Here is an 18,983-nt window from a genome sequence, read left to right as displayed (position 1 = left end):
GGCTCCCTGGAGCGGGAAACTTGGCCCTTTCTCTGCCCAGTCCTGATCCTCTCAACACCCCAGCCACTTTGGTCATGACCCGGTCCTTCCAACCTGGGGAGGCAGCCTTCTCTGGGCATCCTCACGTTCCAGGATGCAGTGCCCCCATCCCTGTGACTTGGGCCATCCCCCAGCAGGAGTGGGACCGGAGAGTCTCTATCAGCCCCTCTCACCCTGATGTCCAAACAGATCCGCTTCTCCACCTCCGGCCTGGCTCTAGCCTGCAGCTCACCGTGCACCAGAGGTGGTGCTGCCTGATGGCTCAGCCTCGAACTCCCGAGGCCCATCGACCCCATTCAGACCCCAGCTTCTCCATTGCCTGGCTGTGTGACCCAGGGCAGCTTGCTTGAAGCTCTCTGAACCTGTTTCCTCTCCTGTACCGTGGAGGTGCTGAACAGTGGCTGCCTGCTAGAAACACTGAGGATTCAACCAGATTGGCACATGAATTGCTCAGCACGGTGCCTGGCACACAGTAAGCACTTCTGGGGATGCCCCTGAGCACAGTTAGACCCAAGGCAAAGGGAAATAAATTGTGGATTAAGCGCTACTTTTATACAGCCGCTTTGCGGGGGGAGGCAATACTCAGTGTGGTTTCACCTTCCCTGGCCCTAGACATATGCACACGCGTGCACACCCACGTACAGGAACTCGAGAGCAGATGGTAGGAGGCATTGCTCTAGGCAGGCCTGCACTCTCCCGTTCACACACACAACCCATCTTTCCGGAGCATATTTCTGTGCGGCACTAGGGAGACCATGATGCGCGGCCTCTGCCCTCCCGGAGCCTGCAGTCTAGTGGGGAACCTGGCTGGGGAAACAGCAGCTGTGATGCACTGATTAAACCTGTGCTGACAAAGGCCCAGCCTCCTAAAGGTGGCACCTAACCCAGAGGGCTCAGGGAAGCCTTCTTGGAAAAGTGATGTCCAGGCTGAGACATGGAGGATGCTTAAGAGTTAGCCACGTAAAAGTCATGTGTGTGCATGGGTGTGGAGTGCCCCAGGCAGAGGGAACAGCATATGCAAAGCCCAGGAGGCAGGGTGTTTGGACCTAACTGAAGGAAGAAGTCTTGATGTGAGAGGAGTGAGTTGGGAGTAGGAGAGAGCCAGCTACCACAGGGCCTTGGAAGGCAATGAGGACCCTGGATTTTCTTGAGGGCCATGGGGAGCCACTGAGGGTATTAAGAGGTTCAGAAAGGGCTAGACGATCCCCATTATGGGGCCCCCATCCTTCTCTCTGCCCATAAGCCCTGGGTCTCGCTGTCCATGGCCCATTCCTGCTTGGCTACCTAGGTATCTGGTGTCCTAGTGGAGGGGGAGCTGGGACACAGGGCCCTGGAATTTCCCCCCACCCCAAGGGTCTTTGGCAGCCAACTTCCAGAAATAAGCCAGGGAGCAGCTCCCCCAGACTCTGACTGGAATTATTGTGGTCGGTTTCTTATAAATCTGGTATGTTAAACGCTTTAGGGGAAGTGGCTATTTACAGTCCCAGAAGCCTGAAGAACCTCTGGGTAAAGGCAAAAGCTACTCCATCCTTGAATGGTGTTGGGTGCTTTGATTTTTGGTTGGACCTGACGGTGATTGACTGTGGTTCTGGGGCAGGGACGGGGTGCCAGAGCTGGGAGATGCTGAAGAGGGTTGCAAAGGGCTGCCTGGAGGAGCACTCGGGGTGTCGGGTGGGGGAGAGGAATCTCCAGAGGAGACACCCCCCGCCCCCCGCAAGGGGTAATGCCGGCAGGGGAAGTGGAGCTCCGGGCTGTGGAGGGCCTTCCACCGGCTTGGGATGGAGGCGCAGACGCTCCAATGGGTCTTGGAACTGTGGCTGGAAGGGTATGCCAGGCAGGAGGAAGGGTACCAGGAAGGGCGTGGAGGTGGGAAAGTTTGGGGGTAGGGGAGACCAGGGTTGTCTGTGGGGACAGCAGCACCCTTTCCCACCTCCTCCTGCCCGGTTCTGCCCTTCATTCTCCTCGTCTACAGCCCCTCCCATTTCTGTCTTGGGGGTGGGGCTGTAGAGCCTTGGGGTTGTAGTGGAATGTAGAGGCTCCGCCTGGGGTGGGTGAGAAGCACAGGACATGTTAGCTGCAGGTCCCTTGCCAAGGCTGGCCCGGCTGGGCAGAAGCTGAGATCAGGCCCATGGCTGTGGATATTATGGCTGGCTGGCTGGCACGCACAGGAGGGTTCATGTCCAGTGCCATGGCTCTGGCTCTTCCCTGGGCTGCTGGCCTAGACACTGAGACCATCTGACAGTCTAGACAGTGGGGTGAGAGGGTGCGGAAAGCTCCTCCTGCCGGGGCCCATTACTGGAGAGGCCGGGCCACCAAAATGGGAGGGACAGGGGTGGCAGAGGGGGACGCTGTGGAAAGAGCCCCAGCTCTGGAGTCAGCCAGGCTTGTGTATGGATCTAGACTGTGCCAGTTCCCAGCAGTCGCTGAACCCCCTTCTAAGCCCTTTCCTCATCTCTAAAACAGAATCCCAGCGTGAGGATGGCAGGGTCTGTGCACTGTGGTGCATTAGCAGGGACTTTCTCACCCTGTCAGGTGGTGCCCATGGTCTTGCGGGAACCCAGCCCCAGGCTGTGCCCGCCTCCCTGGGAAGGAGGATCCAAGGCCTGGGGGAGGCCCAGGCCTGAGGCTCCAATCTCCTGGTATAGACGTGCGGCTGAGTGAGAGGAGAAAGCTGAGGGCCGCATGGGGGTAGGGTGGGACGCCAGTCCCGCCCTGAGTGGTGAACCTGTCGATTGAGGCCAGGCATTCTCCCTCCTCCTCACCAGGACCTTCCGTGCCTTCCGTCCTGCGAGCTTAGGTGCCCCGGAAATCTTGCCCTGGACTATTTCTGGCGGGAGGGGGGTGGGGTTAGAGGGCCATTTACAAAAGGGGTGCTGGAATGACGGTGGGCTGTGGGGGGACAAGGGTGTAGATGGGCTTATAAGGCCCTCCAACCACAGGCATGGGGGGCTGGCAGCTGCTGCCCTCCACTGCAGGGATCCAGGCTGCCATCTCCATAGCAACAGGTATCCCCAGCACCAAGGGCTCAGTCTCTTAAAGGCACAGTGCAGGAGGTGGGTTAGGATGGTGGGTCTACACCTCCGAGCAGCTCACCCGCTCCTTCCAGGGCTGTGCGTGGGCGACAAGCAGGAGAGTAGGGCATCCTAGGGGGCTGAACTTGTAGCCTCTGTATGGTTCCCAGTGAGCAAATGGTTTTGCTGGGTGAGGTGGCCAGGTGCTGACCTGGGGTCTGGCTCAGTTCTGCCCTCTATGACCTGGACTAATCTGGCCCCCTTTTTCCTCTCCTGAGAACCAGAAGGATCAGACGAGAAGGCAAAAGCCTCAAAGAATATTAGGGCCATATAGGGCTTTTCTGTTTATTTTACAGATGGGGCAAACCAGGTTCCTTAAAAAGGGGCCAGAGGGTGCTAAGGACAGAGCTGACACTAAGGTGTCAGCTGGCTTGGTATTCTGGGGCCTCTGCCCAGGCCATCTAGGGAGCCTTCCTGAACCTCATGTGCCCACCATGTCCCGTTCACAGTCCATGCTATGGCCATACATGCCCATGCTAATCAGTATTTTTAAGTAATTTTATAAGGAAACTGTATAGCCCACCGTAAGTGAAAAGTTACCGCTTGCCATATATAGAGAGTAACGGGAAAAATAAATTGTACCTGGTATTGAAGTCTAGCTAGTAACTGTTGTCCCCTGAAGCTCTGCGCTTCCCGCCTCTGTTAATAAGGAAGGTGAGCACATGAGAGGCGTTAAAGGCCCACTAGAACCGACCCGAGACTCCCTCCTGGGTACCGTCCGCGGAAGTGAAAGACCGCTGCAGAAGTAACCCTGTGCCTTGAGGCTGTGTGCCCAGAAGCACCGGCCTGTGTGCCAGGCAGCCTGTCTCAGAGGCCAGCCCTGCAGCTGGGGAAGGAGCAGCTTGCAGGGATCTGTGCGGGGCGGAGAAGGCGAGGCTGGGCCGGGTCGGCCGGGATGCGCCTCCCTCCCCGGCCATGGGCCTGTCCGCCAGGAATGCAGTTCTCGGGCACAGAGCTCCGCTGTGGTACAGCAACTGCCACCGTGCAGATGACGAAGCGGAGGCGCGGCAACGTCAGCCAGCTGCCCCGAGCCCCACAGCAGAGCAACCGGAGGTCCAGGCCTGGAGTTTGGGGCCCTGGCACTGAGCTGCGGTGTCTAAGGTCACAGCCAGGGCAGGGGGAAGAGGGCAGTTTGTGCCTCGGGCTGGGACCAGGTCAGGGTTTGGATGGCCAGAGGCCTGCAGGGGTGGGGTGCTGCGGGCTGGGGCTGGGATTTGGCGGCAGCTGGGCATGAAGAGCTGTCCTCCCAGGGGTCAGAAGGTTTTGGGAGGCCGGGGAAGGGGGGCCAGAGACTTCAGAGCACCTGGCTGCCTCTTCCCTGCAGCAGTACTTCATCCTCCTCATCATCACGGACGGCGTCATCAGTGACATGGAGGAGACGCGCCACGCCGTGGTGCAGGCTTCCAAGCTGCCCATGTCCATCATCATCGTGGGCGTGGGCAACGCTGACTTCGCCGCCATGGAGTTCCTGGACGGGGACAGCCGCACTCTGCGCTCGCACACCGGGGAGGAGGCGGCCCGTGACATCGTGCAGTTCGTGCCCTTCCGAGAGTTCCGCAACGTGAGTGTGGGCCCAGGCTGGGGAGGGGGTGCTTAGGGGACCCCAGCAACCAGAGTTAATAAGGATGACTGTCTTGGGCTCCTCTGCCCTCCGCTCTATTGTGTGCTGCCCGAGGGCCCACCCCCACACGAGCCCCTACGACCATGTGAGCACCGGCTTCAGCAAGCTCATGGAACCTAGGGAGCGGTGCCCAACCCACACTGGGGCTCCAGCGCAGGGTTTCAGGGAGGCCCTGCCCTCCGACCAAGGTCCTGAACCAGAAGTTGGAGTTATCCAGGTGGGGCAAAGCATTCCAGGCAGATAGGGGGCTGAGAGCAAAGGCCCAGGGGTGAGAGAGGCTTTTGGGGGTAGTCACACCTCAACCAGCCTACTTCACAGATAGAAAACAAGGCACATCTTAGGATGGCCTGCCCTGCACGGGGACTGGTGGCCCCACCTTGTTCCTGGAGATGGCTCTGGGCCTATCTGCAGGTGACCCCAGGTCTGCCCACAAGGTCACTGCACTAGCAGCTGGACCCACCAGGATCCCAGGGGGAGCAGTCTCAGATGCCACCCCTGTCCCATCACCTGGGAGCCCAACTCTTATTTAACTAGATGCTTACTGTGTGGCCTTGGGCAAGTCCCTGACCTCTCCAGACCTTGGTGCCCTCAGCCATAGGGACTCTTGGGGTTCTGTGGTGCAGATCCTACAAGCCAGTCCTAGCAAGAACTTACCACTGTTTTATACCCAGTGGTGCTCACACCTCTACCCAGTGCCCTCTGGGTTTGCCTGAGGTGGTCCAACTCCTTCCTCTGGAGCCTTAGTTTCCTGAGGACAAATGCTGGGCCTCGGCCCCCCATTCATGCACAGGACACTGACTGAGCACCTCCCCATGGCTGGCCTGTGGCTGAGCATTCAGCAGTGAGCCAGACAGTCCTGGCCCATTTATATGGGCCAAGAAGGTGCTCAGGAAATGTCTGTCAGGTGAGTAGGCTGTGCAGCTCGCCTCCACTGTCTCTTTCCCTGAAAAGCCTCCCACAGACACATTCATCTTAAAATGTGATCCCCGGGCATCTCAAGTGCTCAAGGAAAGAGACTTCAGGTAAAGGAAGAGCAGTGCTAGCAGTGGGGTTTCAGACCCTGGCTGGGACAAGGGACTCGAGTTCTAGACAGCCCTGGCCCTGATTCTGTCCTCCAGGGACACCGTCTCTTAAAGCAGTCTGGGCATGGAGCCCCCTCACCATGGTCTTCCACTGACCCTTCCTATCTCTCCTCTCCACCTCCCCCTTGGCCCCACAGGCAGCGAAAGAGACCTTGGCCAAAGCTGTGTTGGCAGAACTGCCCCAACAAGTCGTGCAGTATTTCAAGCATAAAAACCTGCCCCCCACCCACTCGGAGCCTGCCTGAGCACCAGCCCAGGCCCAGCAGCAGCATGCCGGCTGGGCCTCCCGCCCTCCCAGGAACGTGCACGCTCACCCTGCTTCCTGGTGGGGCGGGGGGGGCGGGGCCTTGTTTTTAACCCATCCACGTTTTTATTTTCTACAACCAGACCTCCACCCCCCCACCTTCCCCCAGCTCAGCTGGGCTTCCTTTGTTGGAGTCAACAGATGATACTTCCGGGCCAAACTGGCTTCCTCCCTCCCCTTAAGTATTGAATGTACTTTGTATAATTTTAGTGAAATTGTTATTAAAGAGAAAATTTTTACAATCCTAACTGGCTTCTTCCAAATAACTAGCTGCAGACCCTGAAAGGAGCGTGTCCCCAGTGCATACTTTGTGTCATTGCCTGCACTTACTTCCTGCTGTTTTTTTATACTGTGATTGTGTTCTAGTTGTTATACTCAGGGTAATAAAGGAGTTTCCAATGTCCCTGTGTCAGCGCCTCCCTCAGCTGGGACCTGATGGGCTCAGTGATCTGGGGAAGGAAACATAAAAAGCTCTTTCCCCCAGCAAGGTGGGGCACGCGTTCCATGCACACAGTACTCAAACTGGCAACAGGACTTGGCACAGAGCACAGGCTCAATACGTATCTGCGGATAGATAAAATGCCCCGGGCCCCCACCAGCAACCGTAGCCCCTGCGGAGCCTACACCAGTCCCGGGATCCCCAGGCCCAGCCACTACCACGTGGTACCCGCCCTCCTCAATCTACACACTGCCCTGCATGCGCGCACGCACGCGCACCCAGACACACACGCAAGGTGGCCGTCGCAGCCACCTATCTGCTCCTCTTTCGGGCCTCCCGGGCCTCTGGGTACGCCCTGTGGTCTACAGTGCGGGACAGCCTCTTTGCCCGCATGATGCTAAGCTGACAGCTGCTGTTCGTTTCTAGGCCCCACTTCATGAAGCCAGCCAGGGGCCCACTCTCGGGGTCCTCCCAGTTCTCCCCTTTCTTCCACATAACACATCCTTTTGTCTTATCTACCTCCCCGTTGGAGTTTCTGTCACCCCTGTGCCCCAGGCTTCTGTGCAACCAATAACAGTTCTACTAAGCGCTGGTCTGGCTCCGCATTAAGAGCTTTGCAGGCATAATCTTGATGAACCTTCCAATAGTCTAGAGCCTATGCCTATGACCATTTCAGAGATGAGGAAACGAGCAGAGAAGCTAATCAAATGTCGCAGAGGCAGAGCCAGAACTTACATCCGGATCTGCCCGATTCCAGAGCCCGTGCTTACTACACAGCATCTTCCTCTGACTCTGCAAAGGAGTCTGCTCAAGTTGCTAATGAATTTATCCTTTCTCTGCACTCAATCTGGGAGATCTATTATCCTGACCCACTCTCCCAGGTCAGTCATTGTCACTGGGGCCCTCTAGAGCTGGGCACTACCAGGGAGGTTCCCAACTCCAGGTGCCTGGTAGCCTCAAGGACCCCCATCTACCTGCTGACAGTGTGAGGATCTGAGATCTTTATCCTCAGCTTCCAATGCCCTGATGGTTCTGCAGCCACCAAAAGTGAGTTGAAATATCCTTTCGGGACTCCTTCACTTCTGAGAGGGCTGCAGGACTGCATGGCGCCCCATTTCCCCAAGGACCTCTGGGCAATCACAGCACAGTGGCCCATGGGGCCAGCTGGCAACATGGATGGACCCAGGGCCAGTGCGTCTTGGCTCCTTCGGTTCGTGCCTAACCCTTGCTTGGGCCAGCTGTAAGACTGGGAGTTAGAACAACAGCACAAGTCTGCTCGTTTGCCCACCTGTTCAGCAGCTGAAGTGAGTCCAGCTGGATGTCACATCCAGGGAAGTTTGTACCCATCCAAGCCTGGAATAATCTGTCAAGTTCTGCAGTCAAATGCTTTAGTCCTGAGCCATACCCCCTAATCTGTCAAGCTATGATTGACCAGAAGTCTCTAAAGGGGAGCAGCCTTCTCCTCCCAGCCCCACATCCCCTTCTTAGCCCTCAGGGGACAGGTGTATCTTCTCATGCAGACTTCTCCCTTATACCCTGCCCCCAGGAGGAATTTACCAGACTGGTAAAACCAGGAAGATAGACATCTATTGGGCCATGTTACGGTCGAGTCCCTGCCTTATGCTGATGTCCATCCCAAATGCTCAAACTCTTACGGACCACCTACCTCAGGTGTGGTGGCCACGGCCCTCACCTCCAAGCTTCATGGGAGCAGACCCCGACATCTCTGCTTTCTTCCCCCTTCTCTGCCCAGGTTGAGTGGATCAGTCAAGCAAGCCCTCTCCCAGCTGGCTCAAGTTCACAGGGGAAAGGAATGCACCCAAACTCCTGACCAGGCCAAATCACCACTTAAAAAAAAAAAACAAAGCCAAAATAAGTCCTGGGGATGTAATATACAGCCTGGTGACTATAGTTAATACTGTATTATTGTGTATCAGAAACCTGCCAAGAGCGTAGATCTTAAAAGCTCTCATCACAAGAAAAATGGATGGACCATTCTGCAATACTTACAATATTGAATTGTTACCTGAAACTAGTATCAATAATATCTCAATAAAAACAGAGCCTTGGTGATGCTGATACTTGGTTCTTGGTACATGGAAAGCAAGCTAAAAGTGACCTTGGAAATCGGAAATATCCCTTCACCCTTCCATCACTGCTGCAGACGCCTGGGCACTAGCATTTGTTTAAAAATTTCACTGAAACCACAAAAAAACCAGACTTAAAGAGTTAAAGGCTCAAATTAAAATTCTGGTTCTGTGAACTAACTGTGCAACCTCACGCAAGTCACTGAACCACTATGAATTTCAATTTTCTCTATCAAATGTAGAGAAGGGCTGCTTCACAGGACTTTTTTTTAGGATGAAAGACACTACAGGCCACAAAAATGGTCCACAAATGTCCCAAACCGGGGCACGTGGGTGGCTCAGTTAAGCGGCTGCCTTCGGCTCAGGTCATGATCTCGGGGTTCTGGGATCGAGCCCCGAGTCAGGCTCCCTACTCAGCGGGGAATCTGCTTGTCCCTCTGCCCCTCTACCCCTCCCCTGCTTGTGTGCTCTCTCAAATAAATAAAATCTTAAAAAACAAACAAATGTCCCAAACAGTGCCTGGCACACACATAGCAGGCCTCAGTATTGAATGAGTGAAACAAATCCACGTAAGGCATAATGATGTGCCTGTTACTGAAATAGCAAGGGTGAAGCCCCGCCAACAGCTCAGAGTGGTGGCTGTCTCTGGGGTTTGCTGCCCTTCTCCTCTACAAAGCTGTGAGGCTGGACCACATTCTGCCTGTCACTGCTGTGACACTCCCATTCTCCTTAAACCATAGCACCAGCAGGTAAGGGAGCAAAATGTCAGCCCTTGCCAGCATCACTAAGGCACGAATGTGCAAACTGGCTTGTGTTCACCCTGTGACTACAAGGATGTTGCCCAGATTCTAGCCTCCCACCAAGCAGAACCTTCATTCCATACCGTTATGCGTAAGTAGGCTGGGAAAATCAAGACAACACTCAAGTCCAAATGATGGTGCACTGCCATTAGGCTCTCCTTTTTGTTTTTCTGGAAGGGGCTTAAGACAACAGCTGAGCCATATACCCACGAGTAGGACACCCGCGCCAAGGAACCGGGTGTGCCTAAGCAATTAACATTTAGCTGAGAGGGAAGCATACAGCAGAAGCTGGTGGTTGGAGCTCTGACGACCAGATCAGACCCTTCATCGTGTCGATGTTCTAGCTGCAACTGAGGAATGCCAGTAGGATGGGAAGACCTGCCATACATCACCACTAACAGAAGCTCTGGACACCCTACCCAGAAACAGGGGAGGCCAGCAGTATCAGGGCTATTGAGGATGGCTACCATTCACTGAACACTCTGTACCAGATCCCACACCAAGTACCTAATCCAGACTAGCTTTCACCCTCACTAGAAAGTTGGTATCATTATTTCTATTTACCAAGGATGAAACTGAAGCCCCGAGAGGTTAAGGACCTTGCCCCACTGACCCAGCTAGTAAATGTCTAGCTCTAAGCTCATAACCACCGCAGCATATCCAGGGAAGGGGGAACTAGTTCCCAGGGAGAAGCAGAAGCAATGGGCGGAAGTCTGAGGCAAAAGCGGCTTGTCCTGGGTAGAAAGGAGGTAGCCAGAAGGGAAGAACTCCAGGTGGAGAGTGGAAGGAACAAGGATGCAAAGAGCTGGCCCAGGTCACCCCTAGTTAGGGGCCCAACTTCCAGTCTAAGATGCACCTAAAGCCAGCTCTTCTCTCCTTCTGGGTCCTGAGACCAGGGAAGGCATATGTAGGATCGCCAGATCGTCTCTGGGTCCAGTCACATCAGCTCCCCTGCTTTTTATAGATGGAAAAATGGATGCTTTGAATTTCACACTTTCTCCCCACCCAAGCGGGTAACAGGGTCCAAAGTTAGAAGTGGTTGAGAGGGCGTGGTATGACACAGGCTAGATAATCCAGAGAGAACTGGCAAACAGGCTTTCTCCCTTGCCTGGTTCAAGAGTTGTAAGAATACTACCACTCAAGACAATGTAAGCAGGTTTAAAGAAACCCCACCACACACTTTGTCTTTAGCCCTTATTACCTAGTTATAAGCCCCAATTATTTATTCAGGCCTGATGGCTGCACTTTATGGATTAAAGCAGTCCCTGTTTTTTCTATCCTTCTTTGGGTTGGAACCACACTGTCTACACTGGATGCTTTTCAAGCCTGCTTCCTCTACCGGGGAGACCAGGTCCTGCTCTGCTAGTCATGGTTCTACGGGACATGTGTCTCCATTCCAGGACTCTACACCAACAGGTACAATGAACACGATGAGATGATCACCACTGACTCCCAGCCTCCCCTGTGATACCACAGACCAGAAATCTCCATGTGAGGAGCCTCAACTTTCTCAACGCAATCTAGCTTATAGTAGATGGAGAGGGAGTTGGGAGTGCAAGATCCGGTACAGAAAAAGCAAGATCTTGTTCTCGGTCAGGTGCATTAGCTTTCAAGTTAATGTACAGTTTTAATCCCTACAACCTTTTGTCCCCTTCTCCCAACAACAGAGGCCATGAGGTATAGTAATGGCTTCTTAAAAGTCAAACCACAGGGGCGCCTGGGTGGCTCAGATGGTTAAGCGTCTGCCTTCGGCTCAGGTCATGATCCCAGAGTCCTGGGATTGAGCCCCTTGTTGGGCTCCTGGCTCAGTGGGGAACCTGCTTCTCCCTCTCCCTCTGCCCCTCCCCCCCACTCGTGCGCTCTTTCACAAATAAGTAAAATCTTTAAAAAAAAAAAAAAGTCAAACCACAAAGAGATGGTGCCCCTGAATCCTTGGTCTGCCTCCCGAAACAGTGTGCGTGCTGCAAGGACAACAGCTCAATCGCAGGAACAATGGAGCAGAGAAGCAGAAGGTGCCTACACAGTTTTACCTAAATGTCTTGTCTGTTAGGATGGAGCCGAGCGCCTGTGCTGACAGTCAGGAACAATTAGCACGGAGCGGTCCTGAAAAGGAGGAAGGATTCACAAGGCATCACTTATGGGTGAAGGGAAGTCACCATCTGCTAACAGGCACGAGTGTCACTGTATTGGAAGGGGAAAAGCAGTGGGTTGGAGGAGAACCAGGGGCCTCTCTGCCCACATTAAAATGAGTAGCTGCTCTGCCTGCCAGCATCACAGTGTCAACACATTCTGTGTGTGTCTCTCTACGTCTCACACCCAAAGAAGTAGAAACAATTGACGTAGGAACCCAGGGGAAGAGAGAACTGTACAGACTCATTCTCCTGGAGCAGGGGAGCCTACAGATTTTTTTGTTTTTGTTTTTCAAGCCCATGCCTCCCTCTAACCTCATCTCTCTCCGTCCTAGAGGGAGAGCCTCCCTTTAGGAGACAGAGGTCTTGGCTGCTCACAGTCTTGAAGCTGCCCTGTGCAGGAAGGGAGAGGAGCAGAGGGGAGGCATGGACAGGGCAGCACCTTTAGGCCAGAAAGAGCTTCCACATTTAGAAGCCTCAACTATAAGCATACCGAACAGAGAGGGGCCTCAACAGAGCACAGAGTCGAGTCAGAATATGCAGGTGTGTCCCACTGGTTGGCACTCAGAATTCCAGAAGCTGCTAGAAATAAGTCATCTCGTCTACATACCTACCTGCACTTCTGCTTTCTGGCCATGATGAAATAAGGCCCATGTTCGTTTCTCTAAGATTTAGGGTCTTAAATGGCGTTGGACGGAGGGAGAAGGAGAAGAAGGAAGGAGGAATACGGAAAAACTCCACAATGAGTGATGAGCGCTAAGTGACACCCCCAGCAGATGTAGTTTATAATCTTTACTTAGTCACACAACATCAAGAATCGGTTAGTTCCAAGGGAGTGCAGCAGTCCATCACCTGGGGCCCTCCTCCCCCCAGCCCCCCAACATGAGCCACCACGCAGTACAACCACATGGTGTGTTCTGCTGGAAGAGAGGTTTAAATGATACCTGTCCCGTAACTGCCCTTGCTTCCTGTGCTGTCAGGAAAGGAAACAAAGAAGAAAACAAGAAAGCAACGGCATCCAAACACTGCACCCCAGCGGGTGCCTATCTTCCCAGGGCATTTTCAGGGGAATCTCCGTGGAGCCGCAGCCCCCTCCCCACCACGGCAGCGAGGAAAGAGGCAGCAGGACAGGGCTGGACATCTGCACTGGAGTGGAAAGAGAAACCAAACACAAGTTGGGCCACAAGTGAATTCTGGCACATTTTTAGATGAGGTTAAGAATGTCACGGTGTGCACAGGAAGCGGGCAAAGGAGTTCTGGGGGAGGTGGTGCCCGGAGTTGGAACAAACCGTCCAGCCTACTCTTGGGCAGGAGCTCTGGTGGGGTCGGGGCGGAGAGGAGGGGGGGACACAGGAGCTACGGAGCCTCAAGGAACGTGTTGGTTCGGAAGATGGAGGAGACGATCTTGCCGGTGGCGTTGATCGTGCCTTCGCTGTCAGAGCTGGACTCGGAGTCGCTGCTCCCGGAGTAGGCGCCCAAGCCCGGGAGGATGCCGATGCAGACTGCAGCGGAGGGGCAGTGGATGGAAGGGGCGCTCAGGGACGTGCTGCCGAGAGACATGCAGGACGGGGCTTCTGCAAGACAAGAGGAAGGGCCGTGACTTCACCTCCTTTCCCAGAGCTGACGGGTCCTCGCCACGCACTGGGCACTGGGCCCCAGGCTATCCCACGAAGCCCCAACCACCCTATGCAGTCGGCACCACTGGCACCCACATCCAACAGCTGTGTTCCTTTTTTTACCGTTGACAAAACTGACGCCATGCTCAGAAAACATTTTAAGATGGTGCAGAATGTGACCAAGTAGGCAGGGCTCTTTTCGCCCTGGGAAACCCAGAGCCACGGCAGCACCTCAGGGATGGAAAGCCTCAATCTAGGAAATGCAGGGACTTGAGGGTGAGAGGAAAAGTTAAGGACTCTACTCTACTCCTCTCATTGCCTCTAAATATTTCCAGCCTCAATGAATCTCTACAACAACCTGATATGTAGGTATCCCCCATTTTACTGATGAGGGGGGTCAAACGACTAGGCCAAGGTTAAAGGCCACTGAGAGTAAAAAATGTTAAACCAAATCTGAATCAAAAAACTAGGACGATTGGGTGGCTCAGTCAGTTAAGCATCCAACTCTGTGTTTTGGCTCAGGTCATGAGATCAAGCCCCGCGTCAGGCTCCGAGCTGGGCGTGGAGCCTGCTTAGGATCCTCTCTCTCCCTCTACTCCTCAACCCCCCTCCCACTCATGCATTTGTGCTCTCTCTCTCTCTCAATAATAATAATAATAATGTACTAAAACAATACCAGAGCTCACTGTAGAGTAAGGGTTGGAGTTCAAACCTTTCTCAGGCTGACAAGCATGTATCTTTCTAGGCTTTTGCCTTAACAAGCCCCATGTATCTTTCTAGGCTTTTGCCTTAACAAGCCCCTAACAAACACTTCACGTAAATGTGAAAAGGATACATGGTTCCAAGTATATGAAGTCAGGAGTAAGTAAAAAATACCACTGAGAAACAAAAAGAGATCTCCAGCGGCCAATACAAAGAGTTCAGGAGCTCAGTGAATTCGCTTGTCTTACAGGAAGTTCTAATAAGGGAAGAGAAGCTGCTGAAGAAAGGCAGCAGTGAAACACAGAGACAGAAAAGTGAAACAAGAGGTGACACTGCTCGTAGAGATGGTGGTGACAAGACTACAGGAAAGCAGAGGCAGACAGTTGCAACAAATATCACAAAAGCAGATTTCTTTGGGATATAAAGAGTTTTTCCAAAACCAACCAACCAACCACTGAATAGAAAAGGGGACAGAAGGGCGCCTGGGTGGCTCAGTCGGTTAAGCGACTGCCTTCAGCTCAGGTCATGATCCCACGATCCTGGGATCGAGTCCCACATCAGGCTCCTTGCTCTGTGGGGAGCCTGCTTCTCCCTCTCCCACTCCCCCTGCTTGTGTTCCCTCTCTCGCTGTGTCTCTCTCTGTCAAATAAATAAAATCTTTAAAAAAAAAAAAAGAAAGAAAGAAAAGGGGACAGAAGTGCCTGGGTGGCTCAGTCGGTTGAGTGTCCAACTCGTGATGGTGGCTCAGGTCATGATCTTGGGGTCATGAGATTGAGTCCTACGTTGGGCTCCATGCTCAGCAAGGAGTCTGCTTGAGGACTCTCCCTCTCCCTCTGGGCCTCCCCCCATGCTCACTTGTGCTCTCTCTAAAATAAATAACTTTAAAAAGAAGCGGACAGAAGGCATGAACAGTTCACAGAAAAAGAACAAATGGCATTTAAACTTGGGAGAACAGGGGCGCCTGGGTGGCTCAGCTGGTTAGGCATATGCCTTCGGCTCAGGTCATGATCCCTAGATCAAGCCCCACGTCCGGCTCCCAGCTCAGCAGGGAGCCTGCTTCTCCCTCTCCTCTCCGCTTGTGCACTCTCTCTCTCTCTCTCAAATAAATAAATAAATAAACAAAATCTTAAAAAAAAAAAGAAAGTACTATTTGGTTTAAAAAAAACAAAATAAAACCTGCCATCTTATAAGGGTATAAACCATTTACTTAGAAAAATAATTTATGTGAAGCTGTTCAGTGAGATGTCATTTTATTAAGTATTTCAAGGGTGAACTGAATTTTAGGCTCTGTCTTAGATACAAAAGGAAGATTAAGTTCAGAGTACCTGTGCAAACTAGAGCTGGCCTAAGGGAAAGATAGAAGCCAGCCACAGAAATAAAACCAAGGAGGAGTGCCTGGGTGACTCAGTCAGTTAAGCATCTGACTCTTCATTTCAGCTCAGATCATGATCTCATGAGATTGAGTCCTGCGCTCAGTGGTGAGTCGGCTTGAGAGTCTCTCTCCACCCCCCCCCCAAATGAATAAATATAAAGAAAGAAAGAGGAAGAAGGGGAGGGGAGGGGAGGGGAAGGGAGGGGAAGGGAGGGGAAGGGAGGGGAAGGGAGGGGAAGGGAGGGGAAGGGAGGGGAAGGGAGGGGAAGGGAGGGGAGGAAAGGAAAGAAAGGGAAAGAAAGAAAGGAAGGAAGAAAGAAATGAAACCAAGGCATCTGCACCATGGTGGCATCAGCAGAGTTTAAGCCAAAAGACCAAATCTCTCGATTATCTAGGTTTCAAGAAAGAAAAGAGACTGCAATTCTGACAAATTTCATTCCAAAAATAGTTACACTGTCCAAAGAGAACAAAATGGTGCCCTCTGATCTCACCCATTTAGTGAAGTTCCTGCCAACTTCTGCATTTGCAGGACCACGTTGTCATACCAAATTAACACCGAAAATTACTAACAGAGAATGTTCTTGGGATTCAAACAGATGCGTGACTTGAGAGTCAATGGGGCCAACTGTGCATTCATTCACTGGCTCTGCTTGGAGCTTAAGTTCAGAGCCTCCAGTGGGAGAAGCCTAAATCTCCATTAGGGTTACAGAGCTATCTTCTGGGAGGACTAAAGGGGCAAAGCCTTCTACTGCCAAGGACAAGACTCTCAAGCAAGCTTTCAGGGGATATTCTTCCTGTGGGGCCTTAGCTTCTAGCAAAAGAGGGTATTTCATGCCCAGCTGTAAGAATGCTACTGTGAGAATGGAGTGGGGGAGGACAAAGGGATTAAGAAAGGTGGTTCTGAAACATGGTGTCTGCCTGAGATAGTTTAAAAAAGCCACACAAGTTTTCCTTTCTACTGAATGATACAAATAGTTCCTACAAGGGAATAAGCACCAGATACAGGGCTACTAGTTAACTAGTTGAGGTACGTTTAAGATTTCTGTAAAGTTTTATATACCTATGTGTATACATACACAATATACACTTAATCCTATTTAAGCAGCCAATTTAGCAAGTTTCCTATATATTAAAAAGATATCAGTGAAATGGAGCTCCTACATTGCTGATGAGAATGTAAACTGGGATAACTTCTTTGCAGGGCAATTTTGCAACATTTATCTGAAATACAAATTTATATCCTCTCTGGCCCAATAATTCCTTTAAGCATCTACCCTAATACAGCATGAATGTGACAAATGATACATGTACAAAGTTATTTAATGAAACCTCATACCAGAGAAAAAATGGAAACAATCTAAATGTTCATCATAAAAAACAAGATAGGGGTACCTGGGTGGCTCAGTCGGTTAAGTGTCTGACTCTTGATTTCGGCTCAGGTCATGATCTCAGGGTTGTGAGATAGGTCCCTGCATCGGGCTCCATGCTCAGTGGGGAATCTGCTTGAGATTCTCTCTCTCCCTCTCCCTCTGTCCCTACCCTAACTTGCATTTGTGAGCTCTCTCTTTCTCTAAAATAAATAAATCTTTATTTAAAAAATTGGATAAATATACTATGGTGCAACCATATAATGGAATACTATACAGTCTTAAAAAAGAATGAAGCTCTTTGTGTACAGATATGTAATGATCCCCAAGGTACATGTGAATTAAGCAATGAACAGAAGAGTATGTAAATTAAAATAACGATGATGATGATAGGAAGCACAAACCAACATATGAAGTATTCTTGCCAAAAAAATCAACTTGAATTGACTGAGCTCAAGATCTAATTACCATTTTACAGGAAACAGAGGAATAAAGGAATACCACGGAGACACAATCAGCAAAATCTAGAGTATGGGAAACTCCACAAGACAAAGACCCAGTTTCTTCACAAAAACAAAGGAAACAAAAAAATAAATATATAAAGGAAGAACTTATAGGTCAAATGAGACTTAAAAGACATAATAGCCTATTGTAAAGATGCCGTATGATGGCAATATTCTCAGACTGATCTACAGATTCAAGCAATCCCTATCAAAATCCCAACTGCCTTTTTTATTGAAATTGATAAGTTGATCCCAAAATTCATATGGATTTGCAAAAGACCTCGAATAACCAAAATGATCTTGAAAGAGAACAAAATTTGGAGAACTCACACTTCCCAATTTCAGAACTTGCTACAAGGCTACAGTGATCAAGACTGTGTGGTAATGGCATAAGGATAGACATACAGATCAATGGAAGAGGAGAGTCCAGAAATAAACCCATACATGTTGGATAACTGATTTTCAGCAAAAATGCCATGACAATTCAGTCTGGTAAAAAGAGTCTTTTCAACAAATGGTGCAGACCAACCGAATATACACACAGAATGAAAATGCATCCCTACTTCAAACCATAAACAAAAAATAACTCAAAATGGATCAAAGACCAAAATGTAAGAGCTAAAACCATAAAACTTTTAGAAGAAAACACAGGTCTCAGTTTTCATGACCATGGATTAGGCAATGGTTTCTTAGATATGACACCTAAAGCATAAGCAAGCCAAAAAAAAAATAGATAAATTAGATGTTCTCAAAATTTAAAAATTTTGTGCTCCAAATGACTCTATCAAGAAAATGAAACCCACAGTAAGGAAGATAATATTTGTAAATCATATATCTGACAAATGTCTAGTATCCAGAATATATAAAGAATTCTTACAACTCAACATTAAAAAGATAAGTAACCCAATTTAAAAATAGGCTCAGGATTTGAGTAAATATTTCTCCAAAGAAGATATACAAATGACCAATAAGTATATAATGCCATCATCATTAGTCATTAGGGAAATGAAATATCACTTCACACCCACAAAAATGAACAGAATAAAAAAGACAATAGCAAGTGTTGATAAGTATGTAAAGGGACACCTGGGTGGCTCAGTGGGCTGGGGGTCTGCCTTTGGCTCGGGTCCTGATCTCAGGGTCCTGGGATCGAGCCCTGCATCGGGCTCCCTGCTGAGCAGAAAGTCTGCTTCTCCCTCTCCCTCTCCCCCCTGCTCTCCCTCTCTCTCTTTCTCTCTTGTGCTCTCTCTCAAATATTTTTTAAAAAAGGATATAAAGAAACTGGAACCTTTATATATTGCTGATAGAACGTAAAAATGGTACAGCTGCTTGAGAAAACAATTTGGCAATTCCTCAAAAAGTCAACCATATAAACACAGAGTTACCATATGACCTAGAAATGCCATTCCTAGGTATATACCCAAGAGAACTGAAAATAGTTGTTCACACAAAAATCTGTACATGAATGTTCATAGCAGCATCATTCAGAAGAGCCAAAAAGTGTGAACAACCCAAATGCCAATCAACTGATGACTGCACAAAATGCCGCATACCATTCAATGGAAGATTATTCAGCTGTAAAAAGTATCGATACATGTTACAACATGGATGACCTTTGTAAAGTGAAAGGTTAAATAAAAAGCTAGACACAAAAAAACCACATACTGCATGATTTCATTTATATGAAATATCCAGAAAAGGCAAATCCATAGAGAAAAGTAGAAGAGTGGTTGCCAGTGGCTGGGGAGAGGGAAGAATGGGGTGTAACTGTTAAGGGGCATGGGGTCCCTTTTTGGGGTGATGAAAATGTTTTGGAATTAAATAGTGGGGATGAATACACATTCTTGTAAA

At 50.6% G+C, this 18,983-nt stretch overlaps 2 protein-coding genes across 10 annotated transcripts in view; one reads left to right on the top strand and one right to left on the bottom strand.

Moving 5' to 3' along the window:
- The window catches only part of CPNE2 (copine 2), a 50,663-nt gene extending 39,321 nt beyond the window's left edge, over positions 1–11,342 (top strand). For 3 of the 5 annotated variants that reach the window (XM_081806548.1, XM_081806547.1, XM_081806546.1), the window contains 2 exons: positions 4,435–4,671; positions 5,951–6,520. In XM_081806548.1, the coding sequence (XP_081662674.1) occupies positions 4,435–4,671; positions 5,951–6,058 (345 nt within the window). In that variant the 3' untranslated portion in view covers positions 6,059–6,520. Of the gene's footprint in view, positions 1–4,434; positions 4,672–5,950; positions 6,521–8,309 lie in introns of those variants that run through there. The other 2 variants (XM_081806545.1, XM_081806544.1) reach the window with 2 other exon arrangements.
- A 1,007-nt stretch (positions 11,343–12,349) lies between these two features.
- The window catches only part of PSME3IP1 (proteasome activator subunit 3 interacting protein 1), a 34,877-nt gene continuing 28,243 nt past the window's right edge, over positions 12,350–18,983 (bottom strand). For all 5 annotated transcript variants that reach the window (XM_006745522.3, XM_081806553.1, XM_031041602.2 and 2 more), the window contains one exon: positions 12,350–13,146. In XM_006745522.3, coding sequence (XP_006745585.1) covers positions 12,929–13,146 — 218 coding nt within the window. In that variant the 3' untranslated portion in view covers positions 12,350–12,928. The remainder of the gene's footprint in view (positions 13,147–18,983) is intronic.

The sequence above is a fragment of the Leptonychotes weddellii genome, chromosome 16, assembly GCF_054177405.1.
Source record: "Leptonychotes weddellii isolate Sample4059 chromosome 16, ASM5417740v2, whole genome shotgun sequence".
Taxonomy (NCBI): Eukaryota; Metazoa; Chordata; class Mammalia; order Carnivora; family Phocidae; genus Leptonychotes; species Leptonychotes weddellii.
Note: the sequence above shows the minus strand (reverse complement) of the source record. Positions and strands in the feature narration are given on the sequence as shown.